The sequence below is a fragment of the Theropithecus gelada genome, chromosome 2 (assembly GCF_003255815.1).
Source record: "Theropithecus gelada isolate Dixy chromosome 2, Tgel_1.0, whole genome shotgun sequence".
NCBI lineage: Eukaryota > Metazoa > Chordata > Mammalia > Primates > Cercopithecidae > Theropithecus > Theropithecus gelada.
This window is the reverse complement of record NC_037669.1, coordinates 193,872,153-193,886,075: the sequence shown is the minus strand read 5'-3', so window position 1 is coordinate 193,886,075 and position 13,923 is coordinate 193,872,153. Positions and strand designations below refer to the sequence as shown.

At 43.5% G+C, this 13,923-nt stretch overlaps 1 protein-coding gene across 3 annotated transcripts in view; it reads right to left on the bottom strand.

Moving 5' to 3' along the window:
- The window catches only part of LRCH3 (leucine rich repeats and calponin homology domain containing 3), a 101,425-nt gene extending 87,502 nt beyond the window's left edge, over positions 1 to 13,923 (bottom strand). For all 3 annotated transcript variants that reach the window (XM_025377726.1, XM_025377725.1, XM_025377727.1), the window contains exon 1: positions 13,626 to 13,923. In XM_025377726.1, coding sequence (XP_025233511.1) covers positions 13,626 to 13,887 — 262 coding nt within the window. In that variant the 5' untranslated portion in view covers positions 13,888 to 13,923. The remainder of the gene's footprint in view (positions 1 to 13,625) is intronic.

Sequence of the window (13,923 nt, the reverse complement as noted above, 5' to 3'; positions counted from 1 at the left end):
GATAATCAAGGCACAGATAGATTCTATTGGAAATGCCTTTAAGTTCTATTTGTCATTCTTATGTTAGAAAATAAGGAAGTGTTGGCCGGGCGCGGTGGCTCAAGCCTGTAATCCCAGCACTTTGGGAGGCCGAGACGGGTGGATCACGAGGTCAAGAGATCGAGACCATCCTGTTTAACACGGTGAAACCCTGTCTCTACTAAAAAATACAACAAAACTAGCTGGGCGAGGTGGCGGGCGCCTGTAGTCCCAGCTACTCGGGAGGCTGAGGCAGGAGAATGGCGTAAACCTGGGAGGCGGAGCTTGCAGTGAGCCGAGATCCGGACACTGCGCCCCAGCCTGGGCGTCAGAGCGAGACTCCGTCTCAAAAAAAAAAAAAAAGAAAAGAAGGAAGTGTTTACTAACTACAAGTATTATGATAAAACAGCAAAATTAACAAACCTATGATGGTCACTGTTGATTTGACCACAAGAATGTTTGTAGTTCCTCGTGTTACTAAACATTGTCTTCACAAGCAAGATAAGCAACTGAACAAGTAATAGTCTTTTAAAAGTAGGTACTAGAAACAAATACACCAGTGAGAAATAGAGCCCTGTTTCTGGTATAACAATTTTGGATAGAAAGCCCCAGTCCTCAGGATAGGAGTGAGGACAAGATAATTGAGCTCTGGATACACAATGGGATTTCTGCACTCTGGATCCTTACCACACCTATTAGGAGGACATATGAAGGCTTTTTTATTTTCCAGTATAACTTAAGGAGGGGTGCAGCTGAGGCAAGGCCAGTCTAAAAGGGCTTGCTAACATCAAACTCTAGCCATGTACATATCCATGGTATGTCCAGCGCATCATATTCTAGGAACAAGGCAACTGGTGTCGTAACTTTCTTCTTTGCTTATTGCCACCCCAAAATGTGTGAGTTTTTTTTTTTTTTTTTTGATACAGGGTCTCACTGTGTCGCCCAGTGCAGTGGCACAATCTTGGCTCACTGCAACCTCCACCTCTGCGGTTCGAGCAATTCTCCCACCTAGCCTCCCTAGTAGCTAGAACTAACTTAGAGGTGCACGCCACCACTCCTGGCAAATTTTTGTATTTTTTGGTAGAGATGGGGTTTCACCATGTTGGTCAGGCTGGTCTTGAACTCCTGACTTCAAGTGATCCGCCTGCCTCAGCCTCCCAAAGTGCTGGGATTATAGGCATGAGCCACCGTGCCCGTCCCCTTTTCATTTTTTAATAGACTGATGTTGAAAGTATTCAATTTGGTCGCCCCATATCATATGGGGTTAAATTAACTAAGGCCAATTATTTACTTACTGAGACCCTTCGGAAAAAGAGTTACCTGGTTAACGTTAGAGCAGTGCTTCTTAAGCTGAAATGCAAATGCAGATTCTTATTCTGAGATGAGGCCTGTAATTCTGCATTTCTCACAAGGGCCCGCGAACCCACATGGCATGCCATAGAACCGGATGTGAAAAACTGCTACCCTCCAAAATAACTTTTAGAGTAAAGGAGCAAATTCTATTTCTTTTTTTTTTTAAACAAAAAACAGTCTCACTCTGTGGCCCAGGCTTGAGTACAGGGGCGCAATCTCAGCTCACTGCAACCTCCACCTCCCAGGTTCAAGTGATTCTCATGCCTCCGCCTCCCAAGTAGCTGGGATTACAGGCACAAATCACCACACCTGGCTTAAAGTAGCAAATTCTAAGGAAGTATTTTTCAAGTGGTTCTTAACCACCTGCACCTAGTACCATCAGGATGCTTGTTAAAAACGTAGTTTAATGAACTCCACCCCAGATCTCAATCTCTCTAGAAATCAGACCCAGGGACAAGTATTTTCTTCAAAAAGTGCCCCAGGTGACTTTATGCACAACACCAAAGCCTGAGAAGCAATATGCTGCAGCTTGTCACTTGATAATGGATGGCCAGAAGCCACAAATTTTCTAGGCTAAAAGAAGCATAACCACATTATCTAAGATTTTCCTTACACAAGTGAGACTTATGTAACTACCAAAGTTGAAAACACTGGATAAACAGAAAGCCTCCTTCACTCCATATAAGGTTTAACATTTTTATTCCTTTTATTATAATCAATGAATCTATTGTGAAAGTTTCCAAATACCTAGAAATTGACATTTATTTTGAGAGACAAACTCTTAGCACATGTAACATCATTTCTCTTATCCTCTATGATACCAATTTAAAAAGTTCTGAATGCTTGACTTTTTCACACCAAAGAGAAGCATACCCACTAGTATTATCCTTGAGAATGTTCTGATTGAATTCTACGTATCATTGAAACCTCCAGGGTCCCCACTGAAACCAGTTACTTTATAGTGCAGTCAGGTGTCACTATTTCCAAAGCTATGAAAGTGAAGAGGCTCTCAATCATTCTTTTCGCCTTCTCATTCACGCATCCATTCATTCAACAAACACTCAAAAGTTAAACACCAACAAACTGGATAACTCAGAAGAAACGCATAAATTCCTAGGAACATACAACCTGCCAAGATTGAATCATGAAGAAACAAAATCTGAACGGATTAATGAGTAAGGACTGAATTAGTAATAGCCTCTCACCAAAGAAAAACCATGGTTTCACTGCTGAATTCTGCCAAACAAATGAAGAACTAGTAACAATGCTTCTCAAACTCTTTAAAAAAACTGAAAAGAAGGGAATACTTCCAAACTCAGTTTACGAGGCCAGCATTACCCTGATACCAAAGCCAGATACAAAAAATAAAATTACAAAAGCCACTATCACTGATGAACACAGATGCAAAAATCTTCAACAAAATGTAACACAGCAAGAAGGCCCTCACTAGATGGCAGCACCTAGATCTAGATCTTTCCAACCTCCAAAATTGTGAGCCAACAAATTTCTACTCATTATAAACTGCTCAGTCTGTGGTATGCTGTAATAGCAGCAAAAAATGGACGAAGACACCAGTCTAATCCCTGGAACTGTGAATACAGGATCTCATACCCCAGGATCTTCCTTATGTGGAAGAGGGGAATTTGCAGATGTCACGACGTTTACTAATCAGTTGACTTTAGAATTAAAAGAGGCACAATCTTGGTAAACCCAGTCTCATCACATGAAGGCTGTGGATAGCAGCAGCAGAGGAAGTCTGAGAAACTGGAAGCACGAGAAGTGTTGATGACACACCAATGCTGGCTTGAGGATAGACAGGGCCATGTTGTAAGAATGCAGGTGGCCTCCAGGACCTGAGAGTGGCCTGAGGCTGACAACCAGAAAGGAAATGACAACCTGTTTTATAACCACAAAGACTGAATTCTGCCAAAACTTGAATGAGCTTGGAAGCAAACTGTTCCCCAAAGCCTCCAGGTAAGAGCCCAGCCTGCCAACACATTAGTTTCAGTCTTGCGGAACCTTGAGTCCGGACTCCTAACCTATGGAACTATAATAAATGGGTGGTGTTTTAAGCTGTTAAATTTGTAATAATTTGCTACTTAGCAACAGAAAACTAACATACCTCCTCCAAGAAGCTGCCAATTTAGTAGAAGAAAAGATGATATTGTGTACTGTGACAATAGAAAAATGTGCACAGGGTATTAGGGAAACAGTAAGTGCCTAACTGAGGGGGAGGACAGTAGAGAGAGGACGAGAATTTAAAAAGAGATGGCCATGAGTTAACAATGAGGAAGTTAGCCTCAACAAAAGTAGAACATAAATGAAAAGTGAATAAATCATAAACGTACAATTCAATTTTTAAAAAGTAAAACATGAACAACCATATAATCACCACCAAGGTCATGAAACAGAGTATTTCCAATACTTCAGAAATACATCCCTGACTCCCAACACAAAGCCCCCTTTCCTAATCACAGCCTTTTGCTCCTCCCCTAGAGGGAACCATCGTCCTGATTTTTATGGTAATTATTTCCTTTTCTTCGTACTTTTAGCACTTACATATTTTTTTGTTTTTGAACTTTACTAAATATATTTGTACTATATAAACTATGCTTCACACTTCACTTTCTCGACATTATGTTTCTAAGGTTCATTCCTGCAATTGCATATAGTTACAGCTCATTCATTTTCTTGTCTTTTTCTTTTTTTTTTTTTTTTGAGATGGAGTCTCACTCTGTCACCCAGGCTGGAGTGCTGTGGTGTGATCTCAGCTCATTGCAACCTCCGCCTCCCAGGTTCAAGCGATTCTCCTGCCTCAGCCTCCCGAGTAGCTAAAATTACAGGCGTCTGCCACCACGCCCGGATAACCTTTTGTATTTTTAGTAGAGATGGGGTTTCACCATGTTGGTCAGGCTGGTCTCGAACTCCTGACCTTGTGATCCACCCGCCTCAGCCTCCCAAAGTGCTGGGATTACAGGCGTGAGCCACCACACCCGGCCAGCTCATTCACTGCCACACAATTGATTTATCCATTCTACTGGTGATCATCACTTAAGTTGTTTCTATTTTGTCAAATACGAATAATGCTATGGACAGTCTTATACATGCTATATATCCTGGTATACATACACACAACTTTCTCTGAGGGATATATCTCAGAGTGGAATTTCTGGGTCACAGAATATGTATAAATATATGTATTTATATGTATTATATGTATGTTAAACCTTCCTGGATCGTTCCTAAACATTTTCAAAGTTGAGGCACCAGTTCACACTCCCACAAGCTCCCACAGCATCGTGTGAGTCTCCACTGCTCCACGTTCTTTCCAGTACTTGGAATCATCAACTTTTATAGTACCCACTGTGGTTTTATTTTCTATTCTCTTGATTACTGATGAGGTTGAGCACCTTTTCAAATATTTATTGGCCATTTGGAATTCCTCTTTAGTAAAGTACTAGTTCAAGTGTTTTCTCAGTTTTCTACTGGGTTGTCTTTTTCTTGTTTGCAGAAATTCTATAAATATTCTGGATATAATCTGTTGCATTTATTGGAAATCTTAAGAAGACTGTGGCTTACCTTCCCACTCTGTATGATATGAAAATCATTTTTTAAAAACTGTGGGGTTTTTTTGTTTTTTTGAGACAGAGTCTCACTCTGTCGCCCAGGCTGGAGCGGAGTATAGTGGGGTGATCAGCATGATCTCAGCTCACTGCAACCTCCACCACCAGGGTTCAAGTGATTCTCCTGCCTCAGCCTCCCGAGTAGATGAGTTTACAAACACCTGCCAGCACACCTGGCTAATTTTTTTTTTTTTTTTGGTAGTTTTAGTAGAAACGGGTTTCACCATCATGGCCAGGCTCGTCTTGAACTCCTGACCTCAGGATCCACCCGCTTCGGCCTCCCAAAGTGCTGGGATTACAGGCATGAGCCACTGCACCCAGCCTGTTTGTTCTTTTTGTTTGTTTGTTTGTTTTAATGGAGTCTTACTCTGTCACCCAGGCTGGAGTGCGGTAATGCGATCTCAGCTCACTGCAACCTCTGCCTCCCGGGTTAAGCAATTCTGCCTCAGCCTCCCGAGTAGCTGAGGCTGGGATTACAGGCACGCGTCACCACAGCTGGCTAATTTTTGTATTTTTAGTAGAGATGGGGTTTCGCCATGTTGGACAGGGTGGTCTCAAACTCCTGACCTCAGGTGATCCACCCACCTCGACCTCACAAATTGCTGGGATTACAGGCATGAGCCACCGCACCTAGTCAAAAACCTGTTTTTAATGGGAAAATCTATTATCCAGTCTTTAAATAAGAAGTAAGTTAAAATCCAAGGTTTAAGACTTCCTTCAAACAAAAATTTAGAAATTGTGAAAAGAAAGAAGAAAGTTAAAAGTGAATAGGGAAATGCTTTAAATTTTTAGGACTAGTTTGATTCTAAAATTAGTTGCACCTCATTTGATATTGCCGGCTGCTTCAGGAATTCAAAATAATATTCCTTTGTGTGAATTACCACATTGACCATACATTTTTCCCAAGCACAACTGGGATATTTCACAAATGAACTGCAAAGAATGAGAAACATGTATATAACCATACCACTTAAAGTCATACTTGATGTTATAATATGAAGTAACGTTAACCATCCAGCTCCCAAATACAGCCACTGTAAAAGGAACTGGAACCTGGGAAATCCTTGGCCCCAACACTGCTGCCACTCCCCTACTCTCAACACTGGTCTGATGGTCATCTATGGTTCATCTTCTTGCCTCCCCTAAAGAAACCATCCTACTACCTCCCCTTCCCTTTTAAAAACAAGGGGAGTCTAACATACTATCCAACATAACTTCCAGCAGTGATGAGAAAGTTCTATTATCTGTGCTGTCCAACATGACAGACAGGAGGTGGGTCCAAGGTACTGTCCAAAATGACATATGTGGCTAGTGAGCACTCGAAATGTGGCTACTGCAAATGAAGAATCGAGTTTTACATTTCTATTTTAATAACCACTTACGGCTAGTTGTTACCATACTAGACAGCACAGTTCTAGAAAAATTCATAGTGCATATACTGCGATTGTTACAAAATAGACATAAACAACGATCCAAGAAAAAACACAATCTCAAATTAAGACCTGGTACTCTAGTCCGTATTTCCAAGACTAATGAAACCATAATTTTGTGAGTTACGGACTGCCGCCTTGGAAAATTAAACGGCATTTTAGCAGTCCTCATCCTTCTTACCTAGAAAGTATTAATTTCTTGAAAATTTTCTCATAGCTCCAATAACACTGCATTACTTTGGTTCACCTGCTGCATGTCAATTTGTTTCCTTTTTGTGTGTGTAACCTTAGTCCACCTCCCCATAGCATCCTGCTCTCACCTGTAGGCTTTACCGCAATGTTGAGTCTTTGGTTTCTTGTTTTCTGTATTTCATTCAAGTTTTCTTCAAGCTTCAGCTATGACTCTTATTTGCCTTCTGTAAAACAGTATCACCTCACTATATAACCTTAAGAATATCATTTAATCTGAGATTGCTTCTCTCTTATTTTTATTTATTTATTTTTTGAGACAGAGTCTCACTCTGTTGCCCACACTGGAGAGCAGTGGCGCCATCTCCACTCACTGCAGACTCAGTCTCCCACCTCAGCTTCCCAGGTAGCTGCGACTACAGGTGCATTCCACCAAAACTAATTTTCGTATTTTTTTTTAAGAGATGAGGTTTGCAACGTTGCCTAGGCTGATCTCCAACCCCTGGGCTCGAGCGATCCACCTGCTTCAGCCTTCCAAAGTGTTAAAGTGCTAGGATTACAGGCGTGAGCCACTGCACCCAGCTTCAGATTGCTTCTCATTTGTGAAATAACTCAGAAGGTCACTATGGTTCCTTTTAGGATTTTTCTTTTCCTTTCTTCTTGAAACAGAGTCTAGCTCTGTTGCCCAGGCTGGAGTGCAGAGGCACCATCTCGGCTCACTGCAACCTCCGCCTCCCCGGCGCAAGCAATTCCCCTGCCTGTCTGCTAAGTAGCTGGGATTATAGGCGCCCGCCAACGGCAACCAGCTAATTTTTGTATTTTTAGTAGAGACGGGGTTTCACCGTGTTGGGCAGACTGGTCTCGAACCCCTGACCTCAGGTGATCCACCTGCCTCGGCCTCCCAAAGTGCTGGGATTACAGGTGTGAGCCACTGCGCCTGGCCTAGTTTTAGGATTCTGTGAATTCTAGTACAGGCCTAGTTACTGAATCTTTTTTCTGTTTTTGTTTTTTCCCAGACTGACTCCTCTTTCCACCTTTTAAAATGCTGGTATCTCCCTGAGTTGGCAGTGCCTACCTTTTCCATACTCTACGTCCTTCCTCCAAGAATCTTATAAACTCTCACTATGACTCTCTTGAATTTATTCCACAGTCTTAACCTCACTCTACATTTTTTTTTTTTTTGAGACGGAGTTTTGCTCTTGTTGCCCAGGCTGGAGTGCAATGGTGTGATCTTGGCTCACCGCAACCTCCGCCTCCAGGGTTCAAGCAATTCTCCTGCCTCAGCCTCCCAAGTAGCTGGGATTATAGGCGTGCACCACCACACCCGGCTAATTTTTTGTATTTTTAGTAGAGAAGGGGTTTCACCATGTTAGCCAGGCTGGTTTTGAGCTCCAGACCTTGGGTGATCCCACCTCGGCCTCCCAAAGTGCTGGGATTACAGGCATGTGCCACCATGCCCAGCTAATTTTTTGTATTTTTAGTAGAGACAGGGTCTCACCATGTTGGCCAGGCTGGTCTTGAACTCCTGACCTCGTGATCCACCCACCTCAACCTCCCAAAGTCTCACTCTACATTCTAAAACTCTAGTTTCTATTTGTCCCACATGATTCACTAGATGTGCTACCAAGCCTTCAAAGATATTGGACAAACCAAAGAAATTATAGGAACTTGTCAGTATAATTATTGATCAATAACACAAGTTTTAGGGTCAAATGCATCAGAAATTGAATCCTAGTTCTGTCACTTATTAGCTGTGAGACCTTGATCAAATTAATCTCCTGACCCTCAATTTTCTCACATGTAAAATGGGGTCAAAAACTCACTATGGTTGTTTTTGTTCATGTTTTATATATATTATATATATATACATACACACACAGAGCTTAGCACAATACCTGGAATATGTTAAGACCTCAATAAATGTCAGCTACTATTATAAGCAATAGCATTACTATCTTTCTAGTCTTACAGTTTAAAGTTATCTTGGACTCCTTCTGTCCTTTATTTCTTAAATAAATTCAGTCAGCATTTGTACATTTTCATTTACCAGTATAATCTCAGTGTACCAGGATTTCGTGCCCTCACAGCTTTCTACTATGCAGCTACCCAACCAGATTACTAGATTTAAAAATATTCATAAGGCCTCATGTTTGTTTCCTCTAATTACCCAGCATAAAACATAAAAGTTTAGCTATTATACAATTCAAACAATCCTTCCACCTGTCTGTCTCCCCATTAGATCCCTTGAGTGCTTTCAGGGCAGGGGATGTCTTGGTCCTCTTTGTACACTGATAACTGCCAAAATCCTTTAGTCAAGAAATGTCTGTTGAATGAATGCTGACCTGTCTCTAAACCTATTGGCTATCTAGCTTCCTCATATGTGAAAGGCAGCTCTTATATTCGCTAATCCAATAATTTATTTTGACCAAATTGGTCTCATCACAGTATCATGATGAGCGGTTTCACTGTATTAGTCAGGACCTTTTTATCATCAAAAAATTCTGGCCGGGTGCGGTGGCTCACGTCTATAATCCCAGCACTGTGGGAGGCCGAGGCGGGCGGATCACAGGGTCAGGAGATCGAGACCAGCCTGGCCAATATGGTGAAACCCTGTCTCTACTATATATATAAAAATTAGCCAGGCGTGGTGGCGGGTGCCTGTAATCCCAGCTACTCAGGAGGCGGAGGCAGGAGAATCGCTTGAACCTGGGAGGCAGAATTTGCAGTGAGCCGAGATCACGCCACTGCACCCCAGCCTGGGCGACAGAGCAAGACTCCGTCTCAAAAACAAAAAAATTTTTTTTACTCACCTTAAGCAGAAAGGAGAATTTACTAGCTCACATAATCTGAAAGTACAGAGATAGCACTGACTTTAAGCATGGCGGCTGACCCAAAGGTACAAACACTGCCATCAGAACTTGGTCTCACTGTCTCCATCTTTTGGCTCTGCTTTCCACTTATTGGTAACTTCCAGGCTCACATCCTATTCTCTCAGCAACCCCAGGACTCAAAGCATGCCTCTTTCTCAACAGTTCAACAAAAAATTCAGTTACTTATCTGTGCTCATTGCAAAATGTGCCCACTTTTGAACAATCACTACGGCCAGAGCAATGGACTGTAGACTGACTGACCATGAGCTGGGCCTGAGTCACTGGCATACCATATGTCAGGGTGGCGTTCACTTAACTGAGAGGGTGGTTCCCTGGGAAAATGGGAGTCCTGTTACCAGAAGGGATTGAATGATGGCCTGGCAAAATTAACTGATGTCCCTTATACTCTGACATTTTTTGCATGCTGTCCACCACTGCCTACAATGGCTTTCCTTCTTGTTTCTGCTTGCCCAAATCCAAGTTATATCCTTTCTGCTTCAAGAAGTCTTCTGTGATTTCTTGTCCACTGTATCAAGTCACCCATTCCCAAATAAATATTCCCCTTTTCCAAAAGATTAACCTTTTTCATTTTTCTTTTCTTTTTTTTTTTTTTTGAGATAGCACTTACTCTGTCGCCCAGGCTGGAGCGCAGTGGCACAATCTCAGCTCACTGCAACCTCCGCCTCCTGGGTTCAAGTGAGTCTTGTGCCTCTCACGCAGCTGGGATTACAAGCACCCGCCATCATACCTGGCTAATTTTTGTATTTTTAGTAGAGACCGGGTTTCACCATGTTGGCCAGACTGGTCTGGAACTTCCGATCTCAGGTGATCCGCCCGCCTTGGCCTCCCAAAGTGCTGGGATTATAGGCGAGAGCCACCGGACCCGGCCAGATTAACCTTTTAAAATAAACAGCACAGAAAGTCTCAAGAAAACGTTCTCAATAAATTCAAAATCATGTCTACTTATAAATATGGGTTATATATGCTGTTCCCTAGGATATGAATTCGAAGGACAACAGCTCTACCATGTACCCGCTATACATTATGAGGGAACAGTACGTGAGGCAACTTTTATATATTAGCATTCAACTAATTTTACTTGGCTTTAAATTTTCTATAAGGTCTAAGCTACCTAATAACTACCATAAGTTGGTCCCGAATTAATCAAAGTACCTGCCATAAAAACAGACTATGGCTTTTGGAGTCACCTCAAACTAGAGTAAAATCATGGCTAATACCCCCTCCTCTGTCCTTTAGCCACAGATCTTTGAGCAAATTATTGAATATCTCTAAATGCTGGTTTCCACCATCTGTAAAAACAGGAACAGCAATACCTATTTCTACATGAAGAGGCTGCACGGTACAGTGGAAAGAACAGAGTTAGACGAACCTGGGCCAAAATTCTGCCACTGATACTATATAGTGATAATAGCTACAACCTGGGCCAAAATTCTGCCACTGATACCGTAGAGTGATAATAGCCATATGACTTTCTCTAGGTGATCCCTCACATGTAAAGTGGGGATGATATTTAATCCACAAATTGTTGTGTGCCTTTAACAAGGCAATATATTTCAAAATATCTAACACAATGAATCACAAATAGTGAATACTCAATAAATGACGTCATCAGCATTATGTTTAAAACAATTCAGAGACTGGGTAATGACCAAGGTCTGCCAAATATTTTTTATATTTCATAAGCGATTACTACATGTTAGAAATGAATCTAGTCTAATAGGTTATAAAATACCTTGTAATCTTTTTCTTTTTTGCACTTTTTGACCAGATAAAAAGTCAACTAAAAAATGTGGTTTCTATAGAAAACTATTAAAGTGTGGGCAACGCCATACTTAAAAACTCAGGGCACAGTAAGGAAAAACCTCTTTGGTATTACTTATTATTCTCCATAAATGCACTTGGATGTTCTTAGTCAATAAAATACTTCTTAAGGACTCAACACGTTGCTCCTAGAACTACTGAAAAGCAGGTGAGATGAGCTAGATAGACTCCTGTAATCAACTTGTTGTTTAGCTGAGCTAGATAGACTCCTGTAATCAACTTGTTGTTTAGCTTCAGGCTTGGTGTAGTAACACTGAAATGACTCGCACCAATATGAAATCACTATACCATATAGCCATCTCCTAAACAGAAGTAGGAAATCTGGGGTATGAACGATAATTTCAGATGCTGTCTACCAGAACACACACAAAAGGCAAGTGGCTGCTCATATTTACCTTAGCAAGAAACTTTAATGTAATTCACTAAAAAATATTCAGTTCAACTGTTTCCAAAAAGAGATTAAATAAGCAGGCATTTAATTTCTTCTATTTTAAACTATAGCAAAAGTTTCTTTGGAAAAAACAGCTTCTTGATTTGGTTTAACAGTTCTGTTTATTTTTCCAAAATGAGTGAATCATATGTAATACTTATCAACTTTTAACGGCTGCAAAGCATAGAAAACGTGCTCAATCTAAGATTTTAAAATAAAATAAGACACCAAGTATTGCCAGCCACAGTGGCTCACGCCTGTAATCCCAGCCTTTTGTGAGGTTGAGGCCAGAGGATAGCTTGAGCCCAGGAGTTGGAGACCAGCCTGGGCAACACAGCGAATCCCCATCTCTACAAAAAAAAAAAAAAAATTGACTGGACGCGGTAGCTCACGCCTGTAATCCCACACTTTGGGAGGCCGAGGCAGGCGAAATCACCTGAGGTCAGGAGTTCGAGACCAGCGTGGCCAACATGGTGAAATCCCGTCTCTACTAAAAATCCAAAAATTAGCCGGGTATGGTGGCGGGCGCCTGTAGTCCCAGCTACTCGGGGAGCTGAGGTGGGAGGATCACCTGAGCCCGGGAGGCAGAGGTTGCAATGAGCCGAGATTGTGTCATTCCACTCCAGCCTGGGCCACAAGAGCAAGATACCGTCTCAAAAAAAAAAAAAAAAAAAAAAAAAAAACACACACATATATATATACACACATAAAATTAGCTGGGCGTGGTGGCGCGTGCCTGTAGTCCCAGCTACTCGGGAGGCTGAGGTGGAGGCTGCGGTGAGCAGTGGCGACCCTCACTGCAAACATGATGAACAACAACTCAGGCACCAGACACTGTTCCCTACAACTAAGAAAGCCAAATAATACCTACTTTCTTATCCTCTTTCCTGTTTTCGAAAACATACATAACACGAAGTAATGCTTTAAAAAGGAATAGCAAGCATAGATATGTTAGACTATCTTTTCTAAGGAGCTTTCTTCAACTTTTATTTTGGAGGACATGAGGAGTGGGAGAGGAAACTAAAGGGAGTCGGAAGGTGGGTTCTGGCTATCTTTACAAGTATATTTATTTTGTAAGTCAACTAGATGGAGGCGAAGAAAAGTTCCAGCGTTCGGGTTCACTTTCAACACACCCCCGCAACACTTCTTTCGGGTTCAAACACACACACCCCAAAACTTATTTCGGGTTCAAACACATACACCCCAAAACTTATTTCGGGTTCAAACACACACACCAACACTTCTTTCGGGTTCAAACACATACACATCCCAACACTTCTTTCGGGTTCAAACACACACTCACCCCAACACTTCTTTCGGGTTCAAACACCCACCCCAACACTTCTTTCGGGTTCACTTTAAACACACACACACCCAATACTTCTTTCGGGTTCACTTTAAACACACCCCCCCAACACTTCTTTCGGAAAACCGCCAGGGCTGAGACCGACCCTCCCCGGACAATGCAGCCCGCCCGCAGGCAGCCCTGCTGCTCGGATCTCTGAGGAGCTCGCGCTACCGGTCCCGTCTGAGCAGCTCCATCCGGCACCCCGAATCCGAAAGGGCCTGCAGGAACCGGGGCGGGGCACGCGTCCACCCTCCGCCGCGGCAGAAGTTGGGTTTCCTCAGAAAGACTAAGAAACCATCCATCAATCACTCCGGCGCCCTTCCCCGAGATGCCGCCGCCTCTCCCCAGGCTCGGGGCTGGCGCAGGCCCGGAGGGCTGGGCCGTCGGCTTCTCCCCGTTACCCGGGTCCGGACCCGGCGCCTACAGGACGAGCTCCCGTAACTCCCCGCACCCGCCTCCCCCGGCCGGGGCGGCTCCCGGCGCCCGGTCTCCCGCGGGCAGAGGCGCCCCCGCCCCGCTCACCCGCCCGGGTGGTGTCCGTCAGGTCGTGGTTGGCCGCTCCCCGGGGAAACTCCCTCAGTTTCCGGCCGCTCAGGCTCAGCACCCCGGTGACCGCCGCCTCCTCCAGGGCTCGATCGAGAGAGCGGCTCCACGAGCCCGGGCCAGAACCGGGGCCTGCCCCGGAGCTTGGGCCGCAGTGAACACCGGGGAGGCTGCCTCCCGACGCTACGGCGCCAGAGTACTCGGCCGCCGCGGCCACCGCGACCAAGCCCGCGGCCGCCATTTCCCAGCCGACAACACTGGGCCCTCCGCTCGGCGC